Source organism: Bos javanicus, chromosome 8, assembly GCF_032452875.1.
Source record: "Bos javanicus breed banteng chromosome 8, ARS-OSU_banteng_1.0, whole genome shotgun sequence".
NCBI classification, from domain to species: domain Eukaryota; kingdom Metazoa; phylum Chordata; class Mammalia; order Artiodactyla; family Bovidae; genus Bos; species Bos javanicus.
In genome coordinates, this window is record NC_083875.1 from 109,301,250 (window position 1) to 109,318,631 (window position 17,382).

Here is a 17,382-nt window from a genome sequence, read left to right on the forward strand (position 1 = left end):
CGGGAGAAATATCAATAACCTCAGATGTGCAGATGACCCACCCTTAAGGCAAAAACTGAAGAAGTACTAAAGAGCCTCTTGATGAAAGTGAAAACAGGAGAGTGAAAAAATTGGCTTAAAGCTCAATATTCAGAAAACGAAGACCATGGCATCTGGTCCCATCACTTCATGGGAAATAGATGGGGAAACAGTGGAAACAGTGGAAACAGTGACAGACTTTATTTTGGGGGGCTCCAAAATCACTGCAGATGGTGACTGCAGCCATGAAATTAAAAGACACTTGCTCCTTGGAAGGAAAGTTATGACCAACCTAGACAGCATATTAAAAAGTAGAGACATTACTTTGTCAACAAAGGTCCATCTAGTCAAGGCTATGGTTTTTCCGGTAGTCATGTATGGATGTGAGAGTTGGACTATAAAGAAAGTTGAGTGCTGAAGAATTGATGCTTTTGAACCGTGGTGTTGGAGAAGACTCTTGAGAGCTCCTTGGACTGCAAGGAGATCCAACCAGTCCATACTGAAGGAAATCAGTCCTGAATATTCATTAGAAGGACTGATACTGAAGCTGAAACTCCAATACTTGGGTCACCTGATGCAAAAAACTGACTCATTGGAAAAGACCCTGATGCTGGGAAAGATTGAGGGTGGGAGGAGAAGGGGACGACAGAGGATGAGATGGTTGGATGGCATCACGGACTCAATGGGCATCAGTTCAGTTAAGTCACTCAGTCGTGTCTGACTCTTTCGAGCCCATGAATCACAGCACACCAGGCCTCCCTGTCCATCACCAACTCCCGGAGTTCATGCTAGTAAAGTAATGCTCAAAATTCTGCAAGCCAGGCTTCAGCAGTACATGAACTGTGAACTTCCAGATGTTCAAGCTGGTTTTAGAAAAGGCAGAAGAACCAGAGATCAAATTGCCAACATCTGCTGGATCATCAATAAAGCAAGAGAGTTCCAGAAAAACTTCTATTTCTGCTTTATTGACTATGCCAAAGCCTTTGAGTGTGTGGATCACAAGAAACTGTGGAAAATTCTGAAAAAGATGGGAATACCAGACCACCTGACCTGCCTCTTGAGAAACCTATATGCAGGTCAGGAAGCAACAGTTAGAACTGGACGTGGAACAACAGACTGGTTCCAAATAGGAAAAGGAGTACATCAAGGCTGTATATTGTCACCCTGCTAACTTATATGCAGAGTACATCATGAGAAATGCTAGGGTGGAAGAAGCACAAGCTGGAATCAAGATTGCCAGGAGAAATATCAATAACCTCAGATATGCAGATGACACCACCGTTATGGCAGAAAGTGAAGAGGAACTCAAAAGCCTGTTGATGAAAGTGAAAGAGGAGAGTGAAAAAGTTGGCTTAAAACTCAACATTCAGAAAACGAAGATCATGGTATCTGGTCCCATCACTTCATGGCAGCTAGATGGGGAAACAGTGGAAACAATGGGCCTGAGTTTGGGTAAATTCCCTGAGTTGGCGTTGGACAGCGAGGCCTGGTGTGCTGCAGTCCATGGGGTCGCAGAGTTGGACACGACTGAGTAAACTGAACTGAAGAACGCTGCATGTCTGTCTTGGGTGATCCTCACAATAACTCTGGGGAGAAAGCACTGTTATTATTGTCATTTTACTGATGAGGACACTTAGGGCCAGAAGCTCTGAGCTCACAACTCACTGTGATTCTACACCACACTGGCTGCTTCCAGATCCCATGTACTCAATCTTGATTTATGTGCCTTCTCTGATTTCTTATTTCCCATGTCTGGGTGAAATCAGTGTCACATTCAATTCTTCATAAGTATATGCTGTTTTCTTAAACAACCATCTTTCCACCCCAAGTTCAAAGCATCATCATCCTTCACCTTCCACCTCAAATGGTCCCTCACTTCAGGTCAGTAAACGCTGTGTCATTACGTGCCACCTACCTGTCACTGGGGGGACACACTGGTGAACAAGAAGAGTAGAATCCTCGCCTTCCTTCCCTGGTGGCTCAGGGAGTAAGAATCCGCCTGCCATTGCAGGAGACACGGGTCCGATCCCTTGTCTGGGAAGATCCTATGTGCCTTGGGGCAACTAAGCCTGTGCAAGTCAGTGACTGAGCCTGTGCTCCAGAGCCCAGGAGCCGCAACTACTGAAGCCCGTGAGCCCCAGAGCCTCTGCTCCACAGCAAGAGAAGCCTGGGCACCACAAAGAAGAGCCCCCACTCACCGCAACTAGAGAGAAGCTCATGCAACAGTGAAGACCCAGGCCAGCCAAAGATAAATACATAAATCAAATTAAATTAAAAAAAAAAAAAAGAATCCCCGCCCTCACAGAGGTTGTGCTCAAGTAGGGGAAGTCTGGGATTAAACAGACCCCTGCAAATGAGCCACGTGGTGGAAAAACATTGCACGCAGCACGCAGCAAAGGCATACTGCTGAAAGTGTGGCTCGGTCCAGCATCAGGACAAGCACCGCTTAGGAGTAGTGGTCTGATCTGAAGTTTAAAGGATGAACAGAATAACCTGGGCAAAGAGAAAAGGGGATTCGTTGAGTCTTCCTGACAGAAATACATCTCTCTCCCTTCTTTGCTTTACTGCCATTCAAATTCTATGTTTACACAAGGGGAAGCATCACAGAATCTATTTTACAGGATTGTTGTGTGGATTCATGAGTACATTATGTAAGGCGTTTAAAGCTGTGCCTGGTGCATAATAATAAGCAGTGATTCCATGTGAACTATTATTATCATTATTTATTGTTACAGTGATGAGTTAGGAGGAGTAAGAGCTCCCCTCTCGGGACACGCTCCTGTAACTGACCTGCCTACAACTGACTTGGCACATGACTGACATGCTTTCTTCCACCCGGCCAGCATCCGGTTGATGCTCCAGGCACACGGAATGCTCGTGGCAGGTCAGTTACGCTCCTAGAAAGCCCACGTGCTTCTGGTTCCTCCAAGGAACAAGCACTCTCACCGAGAGTTGGTTTTGTTTATTCCCAAGCTTGCTTATGCCAGTTGTACTTGCTACTATGAGATCATGGAATTAAAAGTCAAATAAATCAATGAAATGTGAGCTGTCTTTTTCTGTGGGAACGCATTTGGATTCTGTGGGAAAATTCTATAAAGACCAGTTGATGAAAGAACTGCCATCAAATTAAATAAAGGAGAAGTACCTGAAAAAGGTTGGGAGGGCTCATAAAATTCTACAAACATTTAGATTGCTTTTTAAGAGTCTTTAAACTACTGCTTCACTTTCAATAAACCAAAGTTGGAAATACTATACAAATGCTAGTGTGGTTTATGCAAGAAAGCCAGGAAAACGTCAAACGGAGTATACAAACTCCCTCAGAAAAGATTCTGGCGCTACTTCAAAAGACAAGCCAAGAAATATATATATATATCTTAAGTTAAAATAATTTGTATTTATATATGCGCAGCATTATAGGATTCCTTATTTTAACCTAACTTTCTATTAACTGAGAAATTATTAGTTTCTAAATTTGTCTGCTAAGGAGGCTGGTGCTTGACTTCTTACTACATGCTAAAAGCGGCATATATGTTCTTTTACTGATTTTCTACTGGTAGGTATTATTTTTATCTCTACCATATCAACGGGAAAAATGAAGCTCGGTCACCTTAATGCTGTACCAAGGTTCCATTGGCAGTAAGTGTCAGTCCACACTTGGCCTTGTCAGACTGCACTGTCTAAGTCTTAAGTATCTGAAATTCCACTGCCTCTCTACTGCATTATTACATTTTGTTGGGCTCATGGCTTATTTTCTCTAATGGAAAGATCTGTTTCTTAGAAGCAGAAGTGGTGTCTTCATCAAAAATCTAGCATCTACTATGACTGCACTCTTGATTATATTAACATCGTATCTGTGTATTTCTTTATGAAGAGTTTTCACATATATCATATAAATTGACTGAGACATCAACTCCACAGGGCAGCTTTTCTTATCATCTTGATCATACAGATGAGGAAACATAGGGCTCAGGTAGGTTCAGAGATTTTCTGAAGTCACATAATCTAATAACTGGGAGAGCAGGGACTGTCAGTCTAATAGACTGCCACTGACTTCAGCTCAATAAAAGACAAGAAGTCACATCCCTCTGCCCCCCGGCAGGAGTCTATGAGATTAAATCCAGAGGCAAGTAAGTATAGGTTCAGAGAGAAGAAGCAAAATCAGCGTGGATACTGAGGGTCCCATAACAGAGAGAACGATTATCTCGGTAGCTGCAATCTTTCCATAGATACCAATTAAACACTGCATGGAGGAGAAAGTTTGTTAAAAGCTGACATGGGCTCAGAAGCTATGGCCCTGGGACTGAAGCCTGAGGTGGATGCCCCCAAGAGATTTTCATCTCAACAATGCGTAATTACATTGTGCTTGGCGAGAGCCCGGACTGCTGGGTCAAGGCCACGTGAGTATGAGAAGTAAAAATAAACCAAGGACCAGCAGTCACTGTAAAATGCCAATAATTATACTGCCTGCCCTCAAGTTCAAGTTCGTGAATCTCCTCTGTCTTACTGTACCGTAACCTCCACAAAAATCAGGACACCCTGTCCTGATCGCACTGCTCTAGTCAGTGCTAGGAATTTCTCTCCGTCTGACTGAAGTTAACAAACTCTGGGAAGTATTTTTTTTGTCCCCCCACCCCTTTTTTTTTTCTCTCACTAGGGTGAATTTCCCAAAGTAAGGGACTTAACAACAGATACTTGCAAAATTTGGATACAGGTCAATTAAAGACAATCGTCAGGCATGCTGCAATTCATGGGGTCACAAAGAGTCGGACACGACTGAGTGACTGATCTGATCTGATCTTCATTTGTAGTTTCCATTTTCCTGCCTGGACTGTCACGGTCTGTGGTCCTGAATTTTCATCATGCTTTGTTCACACATTCCCAGAATGATTTTGGACAAGTCACTTCACTCCCTTTGGCCTTAGTTTCTTTCTTATGAATGATGAAGACAATCTAACCACATACAATGTAATGTGTGAAAAATCCGTAGATGTATTTATATGGCGTGCTTCTGTGCTAAGTCGCTTCAGTCATGTTCAACTCTTTGCCACCCTATGGAGTGTCGCCCGCCAGGTTCCTCTGTCCATGGGATTCTCTAGACAAGAATACTGGAGTGGGCTGCTGTTTCCTCCTCCAGGGAATCTTCCCCACCCAGGGATCAAACCTGTGTCTCTTGCATTGGCAGGTGGATTCTTTATCACCAGTGCCACCTGGGAAGCCCATTTATATGGCAGTGGGATACAACTGCAAAGTACTGTGTTGACATGTTTTGGGGACCCTGTTCCAAGTAAAAAAATAATTTGTCTATTCACTGAGCACAGTTTTTTGAATAGCTCCTGTGTGTCAATTACTGTGCTAGGAAGGTACGCTGCTGCTGCTGCTAAGTCGCGTCAGTCATGTCTGACTCTGTGCGACCCCATAGACGGCAGTCCACCAGGCTCCTCCATCCCTGGGGTTCTCCAGGCAAGAACACTAGAGTGGGCTGCCATTTCCTTCTCCAAAGTACGCTGCTAAAGTGATTAAAAACCTGGGTCCAGATGCATACGTGGAGCTGCCGGCCTTACAGGAGAGACAGGTGTTAATAAATGGATAAAAAAAATATAGTGGTAAAGTGAGCCTGGGGCTTCGTTTGGGAAATCAGACTGCTAGAGAAGCATCTAAGGTAGGCCCCAATACAGGCTTTCAGCGCACAGAACACAGGCTTTTGAGCTGAGATCTGCGGGGTGCATAGCTACCACTGCAGGTCAGGAAGAAAGAAGGCACCTTTCAGGCAGAGGGAACAGCCTGTGTGAAGCCTCTGAGGTGGGAGAGGGTGCACAGCCAGGGCTTAGCTGAGTGAGCCAGGAAAGAGTGTGAAACACAGAGCAAGAGGCCGCAGGGCCAGACCATGGCAGACTCGCAGGTCATCTTCAGAGTCTGCACGTAAGAGCAGGGAGTGGTCACCACAGGTTCTAAGCAGGGATGTGACAAGATCAAATTTTCTTAAGTAACAATTCTGACTACCTCCTGGAATAAAGATTGGAAAGTGATCTGAGTAGATCTGGGGAGACTCCGCCAAAAGGCTATTGTCATTTGAGGCAAAAGAAGATCTTGGTTTGAACTGTAGGCTTCTCATGAGACGTGACCAATTAGCGTCATCAGAAAGCAGTAGGGCTCACAGATTCAATTACTGTTCTTCTATCAATATTTTGGAGTTGAACAGTTACTCTCTCATTCCGTGGGAGTGATATTTCTCCTAGGAGTTGGGAAGGGCCTCAGAGAGCCCCAGCTGTTTGCACATTGTTTTAGCAAAAATAAAAAATCGCCTTATTTTCCCAAATGAGCTTTAATGAGAATTCCCATAAAGAAAACGGATAAAGAGCTGTTCTGGGTAAAGGTGAGGTATAAACTGTTCTTTATTCAGGCTGTCTCCATCCCTGCAAGGCTGTTTTTTTTTGCACTCAGTGTGCTCAGTCTGAATATATGCTGGACTTACAGGCTCACACAGGGCCCGGGCCAGGATACGAACTCAGGTCTTCTGGTTCAAACAAGTGTCCTTTTCAAAAGCACATCCTGAGGCTAGATAACCATGCTAAAAAGACAAAGACCCCTTAGCAATGACCTTTAAGTGCCTCCCAGTGTCTGGCATAAGGCGGGAGATCGGGGAGTCAGTAATTAGGGAGTTGCACAGAAACCAGCAGAATTCATTGCTCAAGTTGAGTTTATGCTTTCCTTTTTTCTCTCCCTTCCTCTTTCTTTCCTTCCTCCCCCTCTCTTTTCCATTCTCCCTCCCTCCCTGCTTCCCTCCCTCCTCTGCAATGAGAGGTGTTTTCCACCACTCCGCAGTTAGCAGTGCAGGCAGGGGATCATCTTGTCTCGGGAGTAGACAGAATGGCACAGATGTTAGACGAAAGGACTCTGTCTGGGTTTGGATCCTGCCTCTCACTTGTTCATAGAAATTATGAAGCAAGTCAATTAACATCTCTACGTCTTAACATTCTCCATTCATAAAATGGGATGACTTGACACTGCCAGGTGAGTTGTCATGATGATTAAATGAGGTGGAAGTGTGCAGGACAGTGGAAATGCCTGAAGGTGGTGAAACTGAAAGTTGCTCAGTCATGTCCGACTCTTTGCAACCTCATGGATTATACAGTCCATGGAATTCTCCAGGGCAGAAAACTGGAGTGGGTAGCTTTTCCCTTCTCCAGGGGATCTTCCCAACCCAGGGATTGAACCCAGGTCTCCCACACTGTAGGTGGATTCTTTACCAGCTGAGCCACAAGGGAAGCCTGAGAATACTGAAGTGGGTAGCCTATCCCTTCTCCAGCGGACCTTCCTGACCCAGGAATTGAACTGGGGTCTCCTGCATTGCAGGTTGTAACCCGAAGCAATGGCACCCCACTCCAGTACTCTTGCCTGGAAGATCCCACAGACAGAGGAGCCTGGTGAGCTGCAGTCCATGGGGTCACTAAGAGTCGGACACGACTGAGTGACTTCACTTTCACACATTGGAGAAGGAAATGGCAACCCACTCCAGTGTTCTTGCCTAGAGAATCCCAAGGATGGGGGAGCCTGGTGGGCTGCCGTCTATGGGGTCGCATAGAGTCGGACATGACTGAAGCGACTTAGCAGCAGTAGCAGCAGCATTGCAGGTGGGTTCTTTACCAAGGGAGCTATCAGGGAAGCCCCCTGAAAGTGTTGCCTTGAACCTAAACTCAGTCCCATTCTCTTCCTGATGAATTTAATTTCAAGTTCACCCTGCTTCCAGAGCCCCCTCTCACAGAGTACTCAGATTTTACAAAGTGCTGCCAGACACACCATCTCAGGTGAGCCAGATAAAGCCCTTAGAAGCAGGAGGAGGAAATGATTATGTCTGTTTTACAGAGGAGAAAACCAAGGTTCAAAAAGTCTAGCTATAGTAGTGACCAAACTCAAAGCGCACTTCCCAGTCTGTTCCCCCTTTTAACTGCACAACATAAGGGTCTCCTGGTAGTGAGACAATCCACAGGGACCTCTGCGTGGGTCCTGCCTTTCTTAGCCATGCCCAGATGCAGTACTGTGGTCTGACTGTAGGCGAGGTCCTGCACAGGCGGAAAGAAATTCACACACTATCCCTGGGACCCACCACGTCACCTAATACACGCTGGGAACCCTACAGGTACTTGGTGAGGAGCCGAATTCCCTGTTGGAGGTGTGGTCTGGAATTAGTCCTGTGGCCCTCAACTGGATTGGCACTGATCCTGGGGGAGGGGCGTGTCCTGTTTATCTTAGAGCTCACCCAGGCTGAGTTCTCTGGAAACACTGGCTGCACTGACCTGTCCTGAACCTGACCTCCCCTCTCTACTTAGAGATGTGTCTGCCCTGTCTGCCTGGCCTCCAGAGCTGATTCAGGGTTCCAGGACTGGGGCCATTTCCTGAATCTCTATTCCTGGTCTACCACCATCTCCATGACCTTGATGAGCCAACCCTGCCTTTAACATCATCATACACTCACACCAAAGTACCCCAAGCAGGCCGAGCCATCTCTCCTGCTTCTGTTCAGTGCCTGGAGCCTGCACCAGCCTCCTGACCACCAGCCCCACCCATGGGGTCAGCAAGGCCATTCCAATCCTACCACTTATCTGCCCCGTGACCTCGGACAAGTCAATTCCATCTCTGCCTCGTCAGTTTCCTCATCTACAAAACAAATCCAATTGCATCAGCTTCATAGAGATTATGTGAGGATTAGATGAAAAAAAAAATATATGTCATCATTATCATCAACACTCAGACTCACTGGTTGCTACTGTGGGCTAAGCAATTTATATGCAAAAATCAGCGCCTGGTAAAAACAGGCCACCTGATGCGAACAGCCAACTCATTGGAAAAGCCCCTGATGCTGGGAAAGATTGAGGGCAGAAGGAAAAGGGGGTGACAGAGGACGAGATGGTTGGATGGTATCACTGACTCAAAGGACTTGAATTTGAGCAAACTCTGGGAGATAGTGAAGGACAAGGAAGCCTGGTGTGCTGCAGTCCATGGGGTTGCAGAGTCGGACACAACTTGGTGCCCGAACAACATGTATTAAGGTTTTTCCATGTGTTAGGCCCTGTTCTAAACATTTCAGTGGGTTCAAGCGTTTAACCCTCAAGACAGCCCTGTGTATTGGCACTGCTGTTCGCTTCATTTTAGAGAAAACTGAGGCTCAAAGGTGGTGCTAACTTCCTCATGGTTATAAACCGAGAAGGTGATAAAGCTGAGATTCGAACCCAGGCAATCTGACTCTAGAGTTTTTAGTGAGCTGTACTGCTTGTTATAATAGATGTTCAATCAGATCAGATCAGATCAGTCGCTCAGTCGTGTCCGACTCTTTGCGACCCCATGAATCGCAGCACACCAGGCCTCCCTGTCCATCACCAACTCCCGGAGTTCACTCAGACTTATGTCCATCAAGTCAGTGATGCCATCCAGCCATCTCATCCTCTGTCGTCCCCATCTCCTCCTGCCCCCAATCCCTCCCAGCATCAGAGTCTTTTCCAATGAGTCAACTCTTTGCATGAGGTGGCCAAAGTACTGGAGTTTCAGCTTTAGCATCAGTCCTTCCAAAGAAATCCCAGGGCTGATCTCCTTCAGAATGGACTGGTTGGATCTCCTTGCAGTCCAAGGGACTCTCAAGAGTCTTCTCCAACACCACAGTTCAAAAGCATCAATTCTTTGGCGCTCAGCCTTCTTCACAGTCCAACTCTCACATCCATACTAATAGGTGTCTGTTATTGTTTTGTGATTTTTATTATTATTATCATTCATCTTATTTGCCCTATATACAGAATAGCCACCTCTAGCTCCAACTGTACTCCATTTATCCTGTGGTACTTAATCTCCAAAAAGGATTCCCTCTGCAACCCCACCCCCACCCCACACCTCCCAATATCCACACCCTTGAATCTCCGATGGGCTTTTGGCCGAGAGAATATGGTAGAAGGGATATTCTCTGACTTCAAAAGCTAAGCTGTAAGAAGACTTAAGATTTCCTTTTGGTCTCAGGAGACTGCCACGTTTCAAGAAGCCCAGGCCGCATGAAGCAGGCACGGGAGGGCCAGCATCACCAGCCACCTCTGGAAGTGAGCCATCATGGATGTCCAGTCCAGTCAGGCCCCCTGGTGACCCCAGCCCCAGCCAACCTGAGGGAGCCCCAGCTGCACCCAGTCAGTCCACAGAATCCTGAGAGTTTATAGCAAGTGTTGCTTTGAACCAAGAAGTCTTGAGTGACTTGTTTGGCAGCAGCTGATAACCAGAATACTCCTGGCAACAATTGATAACCAAAATCCTTCTGGTCCAGTATTAAGGTTCCAACATGCCTTGAAACCAAGCTCCAGTTATCTAGATTTGACTTCTCACTAAATTTTCGAGGCAAACACCTCTTTGGAGTAACAATAAAATTACATTTATTGCCCTTGGGTGTTACACTGTGTGTGTGCCTCGGTTCCCTTATCTGTAGAACAGAAATAGTAAGAGGGCCTAGTCCACAGCATTGCAGTGAGGGGAACGGGAGTTAATTCACAGGAGATGCTCAGAACCGCGTCTGGCCTTTAGAATCCATATACAGGTATCCCCTGCTTTTTGAAAGTTTGCTTTATGCCACTTCACTTTTTATTAATAATAAAGACCTACAAAAGACCTAACCAAAAGAAACCCCAAGATTTTAGCTTTCTTGAATAAAGGTAAGTGCGTCTTTGCTTTATGCCATTTGAGCTTATGAAAGGTTTCATGGAAACACTCTACTTTCAGATAGTGGGGGGAACCTGTACTAAGTGACACCTCTCCATTAACTGAGACAGGCATTTTGAATTTTAAAATCTTAATCCTCATACTTAACCTGAAGGCTAGTGGAATTACCTGCTGTTCCAAATGAGCTGCAGGGAGTTACTTATAAAGCCTTGTGGCTAGTGAAGGGGGTCAGGGTTTGGACCCAGTCTGTGCTCTTTCCCTCTCCCCATTCCACCCCCGCCTCAACACCGCCACCCACCCTTTTAGGGAGAGCATTAGCTTGTGGACTCAGCGCCCGTGGAGCCCAGAACACAGACAAATCACAGCAGAGCAAGTGGCTCATTAGCCAATTCCAGCTTGATCGGCTCAGGTGGCCCAGGGTTCCCAGTGTCAGCACCTCTGCCTGACACGGCTGCGTGGCGGGGAGGTGCCCTGCCTGCTCATGAAAGCCTCCGGTTCGCACGGCAGGAAGCGGCCCGCTGCCAGCAAGGAGGCCCAGCTCTCCTGGGAGGGCGTCGGACGAGTCGGCACAGTGCACACATGTGTGTCCCTGCTCTCCGGTATCCAGAGTCCAAAACGCGCCATGTGAACAGAACCGAGGGACTTGCCAACATGGAACCCAGAGGTCCTCTCCAGATGTGGGGAGGAGGGAGGTTCTGGTTCAGGAGGAGAGATGGCAACACGGCGAGTTCTTTCTTTGCAGGTCCCACTGGTGGGAGGACACTTCTAGCTGTCTATGCCTGTCGTCTTGGGGAGAAGAGCACGTTATACATATGGACATCCACACTCAGAGCAGAGAAGCGACCTGCTCAAGGTCACAGAGCTTGCCAAGGGTAGGGTGTGATCTCATCCAGGCCCCCGATTCTGCCCCTCTTCCCTCCCCTCTAAGGCCTGCCCAGTCCTCTCTCCTCTGGACACTCCCTGCTGACCTGAGCCTTCCCTGGAACCCGTGTGCCTGCTGTGCTCTACACCCTGTGCCCCGGACACTCTGCTCACCTTTAATCATGTGTCTTCCCCACGTCTTTGGGCTTCCGGACTTACCACTTCATCCTCTAGATTGACAACCAGCAAAACTGACACCTACATCTGTTTAAAGTCTGGTAATCGTTAAACGTTACTCTTTTGCCCTGATGGGCAGCCAGTGTGGTCCACCTGGGGATGCACCATTCCATCACTTAGGGATCTGGTTAAAAGCCACCTCTTGCTGGGTCTAGGCTCAATTATATCACCGCAAATCCATACGTTCAAGTCCTCACCCCAGTATCTCTGAATGCGATTCTGGAGATAAGATCGTTAAAGAGGCAATTAAGTTAAAATGAAGTCACTGAGATGAGCCCTAAGCCAACAGGGCTGGTGTCCTGATAAGAAAGGAGGGTTAAGACACAGACACCCAGAGAGAGAAAACCCCGTGAAGACACAGGGCGAAGACACCCAGCTATGAGCCAAGGGGAGGAGCCTCGGGAGAAACCACGCACGCCAATCTCAGGCTTCTGGCCACCAGAACTGGGAGAAAATGCACTTCTGCTGTTTAAACCACTCTGTCCATGGCACTTTGCTACGGTGTTTCTAGCAAGTTAATACCCGTGGGGAGCACTTGCTGATGGCCAACAGAACCCCCTCCTCACTCCTCCACTAGGAGATCTCTTTCATGACACTGTTACTGTGTTCGTTTCTGAATCTCCCCCAGTGCCTGATGCAGGTCACAGATGCCCGGTGGGTCTGAACAGAATCCACTCCACATCTTCACGCACAGTGGCAGTTTGGGCCTCTGTCACAGATGACAAGGGACCTCTTTCCCAGTCCCTCCTTCTGCAGCACTTCAACAAGTCAGCCGCTGCTGGCTGAAATTCCATTTGTTTCGTAAAATCAGGATCACAAGCTAGATGCAAAGCAAAGGGATCTAAGCTGGGGGGAATGGGAGAAGAGAGATGAGCCCGGGAGAGTGTACAAAGAGACTGGTATCCAAAGAGTCGGACGCGACTGAGCATGTACGCATGCACACTGGCATAGACTGTTAAGTGAAGGTGACCGAGCGTCAGTCTTTTAGAGGGAGGACCCATTTTCACTGACCAAAGCTGAACGTGGAACCCCCAAATATGAAACAAATGAATGCATCGTTGCTCTGGCAGGAGCAGGGTGGACAGACCCCCAAGCCTGCCTTCTTGCTCTCCCACGACGCCTGCATGAAAACCCTGGAGACACCAAAACAGAAAACCCCCTGATGTAGCTCATAAATGCCCTGGGAGAGCAGAGTCTGAGAGACTTGGATTTGAATTCTGAATTTGAATCCTCCCAAGAGAGTAGATAGATCCTAGGTGCTAGGAGGGCATGAGCCCTGTGAGTCTTGCTCACCCCCATCTTCTCCATCATCCACCAGAATATCTGGTATGTGGAGAGCAGGGCTGGTGCGGTGCTGAGGCCAGCAAGGCAGGTGGGCATTTGAGGGCACTCCCTCTCAGTGAGGACCCTGCCTCTGCGTGACTGGGGAGGGAGTGCTCCCTTAAAGTTCTCAGGGTAGGCGCCTCCTTTGCTTCACTCTACTCCAGGCCCTAATCAAAGGCCCTCAATCAGTAAGTTGTTTGATTCATTCACTAACCTAGTTTTTTCACTACTAAGATGAGGATGCTAAAAACAGCTTTGCCAAGTAATTTTAAAATTAGATGATACATTTAAGCAACCAGTATAATGTCACATAGTGATCAGGGCTATTGTTAATTTCCTTCCTCAGTGAGATGGATCAGACAACACATATGCTGAAAGTTCAGGGCATTTTCCAGAAAAGCTAAGAAACCCAGGGCTTCCAGAGCCAGTAGGGGAGAAGCCCGAGAAACCGCGGTCCTGGACCCTGCAAGGCCGTGGGTTCCAAGTGCGTCCTCTACACTGCGCCCGCCTCTTTTCTGGCTCTGAGCCTGCAGGGGCGGTGGGAGGGCCAGCACTCACCTCTCTCGGGGCAGCTGGTGGTTGGGGTTGTGGCGGCAGCGGACACTGAGGCCGAAAAGCTTTCGAGCCGTGCGCTGGATCTTCTGCCTCTGGGCCTCCATGGCGCTCTGCAGGAGCTTGTAGCGGTTCTGCAGGTCCCAGTCGTTGCCCCAGTGCTGGTGGATGCTCCCGATGGTCAGGAAGTGGTTGCTAGGGAGACGCTTCATGAATGATTTAAACTCATCTAGCAAGAGACAAAGGCGAAGGAGACGGGCTGAGCACGACATTCCCCATTGGAGGCTGCCTCAAATGCTCAGCCCTACCCACCAGTAAACAGGCCCGCACTAAAGCCAACTCCTTGGTGGACTATAAACATGGCACCAGCCTGCTCTGCTCCTGGCAGGTAGTGAAGAGGCCACTGCACTTTCAACGATGGGTCTTTTACCAGTACTTCGCTGCATCCCGCATCCTTACTTCAGACAAGGCTGCCCAAACTTCTATCATTTGAATGCCAGCTTTATAACAGTGATCACGTATCACTTGTACTTATATCTTACTTAATATTTTCTTTGAAGTAATTAAACCACATTTTCACCCAATCGACAAAGAAAATCACTATAACATGCATTTGGTAGGATGGGAGCTGTAGAAATAAGGCTGTAAAAATAAATATGATGAAAACGATATGAACAAATTCCAGCCAAATACTGTGGCCTGCTGGATGACCGAAACTCATGCCTGGTCTCAATCTGAAATTTAGGGAAGTAGCAAGAGATAGTGTGGAAGGATATCAGCAGCAACCAAAACATTCTGTGATGTAATCTGCAGAGGGACGGGGAACTGACACGGATCCCCGCCTGTCTGTGAGTCCCGTGCTCACTGGAAGCTGTGTGTGTGGACCGCCTCTCCTCAAGTCACAGTTTGGGAAACTCCAGCCTAAGAGATGGGGACACACGCTTGGGTCTCTAGGGCCTCTGCCTCAGTTTGGGGTGCTCAGTGTATCAGCATGAGCCACAGTGTGACACAGCCTTAGGAATGATCTGGGTCAGATTTCTTGTTCTACATTTGGAAACACTGAAGCCTCAAGTGGGAAAATGATTTTTGGAAGGTAGAACAGTCCACGGGTAACAAGAGGAAGGATTAAAACATGAGCTGTTGTTTTCTGATCTAATATTTACCCTCACCCACCCCCAGGTATTGGGAATATTAATGAATTAAGGGGTTAACCATTTGCAGGAAAAAGAAAAAGCCTAACTAGTCAGAATATCTATCTATTAATCATATCTATCTATATCTGAACCTTAATACTTTCACTTTATGTTATAAGCCCTACGCAAAGAACTTCCCTGGCGGTCTAGTGGTTAGGACTCCACGCTTCAACACAGGGGACATGAGTTCGCATGCTGGCAGGGGAACTAAGATCCCACCTGCTACATAATCAAAAAAAAAAAAAAAAAACAAGCTACAAGGAAATTTCAGGTATATTAGGCATTCATTTAAAAAAAAGCCTTCAGAGCTTTCAATAAGCATGAAGCTCAGTCTTCAACACTTAACACACATAACTGATTTTTATAGCAAACGTACGAGATGGCTGCTTTAGTGCCCTCCTTCTACAGAAACTGGGACACAGAGGTGTTAATTAACTCGCCAAGGTCACACAGCCAGCAAATAGAAGAATCAGAACTCTGGATGGCTCCAAATCATGTACTCTTAGCATATTTACTTACTCTCAACACATAAACAGGATCAGAGAACTGGGAGCCAAAACTATGTATTTTTAATATATTTTATATCAAGGTGCTAAAAACAGGAGTCCTCAGCACCTCATTACAGACAGTCAGACATGCAGGAGTTCAAGCTGATTCTTAAACTGTGGATGGCTGTATAACCATGATTGTTATACAATTGTTATTCAACGTCTCAGTTTTCCCATCTGTCAATAATAGCATCTAATCCAAATCTTCAGAGAGTGACATAGGACGGCATCTGCCTCGTTTTCAAAATCCAGAAAGTGCTGAGTGTACGGTTGTGTAAGATGGGAAGGATGACTGCACAGACAGATGTATTCAGTGAGCCGGCTGGAGGCAGGGGACTGGCCCTGATGACTCTGATGCTTTAACCAGTCCAGCTCTCCCCTCAACGCAGCTTATCTTGTAAAGGGCTCTGTTGACCTTGGGGATAATAGTCCTTTCAACGAACCAGAATTCGGGTCAGGTAGGAACATCTAAACAAGCTTATGGTTACCAGGGGAGAAGAGGCGTGGCAGCCAACTGGGAGACAGGGACTGACACCTCCACACAGCTGTTCACAAAACAGATAGCTAAGAGCCTGCTAAATATAAACAGCACGGGGAACCCTACTCAGTCCTCTGTAATGGCCTATGTGGAAAAGAATCTACAAAGGGGATATATGTACATGTATAGCTGATTCACTTTGTATACCTGAAATTAATGCAACATTGTAAATCAACTATACTTCAATAAAAACATTTTTTTTAAGTGAAAATGATTTAATTTCTTGACTAAAACTCCCAATAAAAGAGGCGTTGCGGTTTAGTCGTTAGGTCATGTCTGACTTTTTGCGACCCCATGGACTAGATCCCTCTAAGCTTCTCTGTCCATGGGATTTTCCAGGCAAGTACGCTGGAATGGGTAGCCATTTCCTCTTCCAGGCAATTTTCCAGGGATCGAACCTGAGTCTTCTGCATTGGCAGGAGGATTCTTTACCACTGAGCCACCAGAGAAGCCCAAAGGAGGCACAGACCCCTATTTACGTGTATAAACTAGGTCCTATTTGTCCACTAACACTCCAGCCATGAAGGAATCAATGGCTTTGACCTTTGACCAGGCATTAATCCCTCCAAATGACCTGGTCCTGAGTCATTAAGGTTATGGGTTGCAAAGGAAAGGAGGAAAACACACAGGTACAAGCCACATATACGTGTGGATGGATGGGTTTGTCTTCATAGGCACAAACATTTCAAAATGGATAAGTGCAGGATATCTGGGGGAAAACGTGCTTTTGTGGAGACAAACTGTGACACAGCAATCATTTCTGCGGCCTTTTCAGCTTACTCTGCAGCGTCTCCGCTTTCTGCATTTCCTCCCCCCACCTACCCGCCCACCCATCCTACGCGGCTTCGCTTCTTGGGAGAAAGGATGCTAGGCTAGGCATCCCTACTACATGTGCACACAGCCGACACCCACCTCTGCTTTTTAGCAACCAGTAAAATCTCTTCGCAAGAGCATTTTATCAAATGCTTTTTTTTTTTTTTTTTGAGGCCAAATACTCATCATAACACATTTCCTTCATGAAGCTCTCCTCTTTCATAGATTCCCGGGATTTTAAATGGACTAATGGGTGCAGGTTCCTAAGGCATCGCAGCTCCACTGGGTGACCCCATAAGAACAGAATCCTGGATGCTTTCTGTGCTCCCAGAGCTGGAGCAGGGCTTGGAGTTCATGGAAACCAGTGGTTTTCAAACCCAGCACTCTACGGCTTAGCTTTTATCTGTGGTACACAGTGGCTCCAAGGTACGATTTTGTTTGATCAAAGAGTTTCTTGGAGAAAGATTTAAATAAATGCAAATATTAAAAACAAAAACATGTCCTCTCATTTATCAGATGGGTAGACTGAGGCCTGGTGGGGGGGTTGGGTGGGAAAAGTAGAATTAATAAGTTACAGTGCTGTGAGCACTGGATTTGGAATCGGGGTTCCATT

General features: G+C 46.8%; 1 protein-coding gene across 1 annotated transcript in view; it reads right to left on the reverse strand.

The window, feature by feature from the left end:
- BRINP1 (BMP/retinoic acid inducible neural specific 1) overlaps window positions 1–17,382 on the reverse strand; it is a 196,579-nt gene that overhangs the window by 16,339 nt on the left and 162,858 nt on the right. Inside the window, exon 7 of the mRNA XM_061426672.1 lies at window positions 13,684–13,906. Coding sequence (XP_061282656.1) covers window positions 13,684–13,906 — 223 coding nt within the window. The remainder of the gene's footprint in view (window positions 1–13,683; window positions 13,907–17,382) is intronic.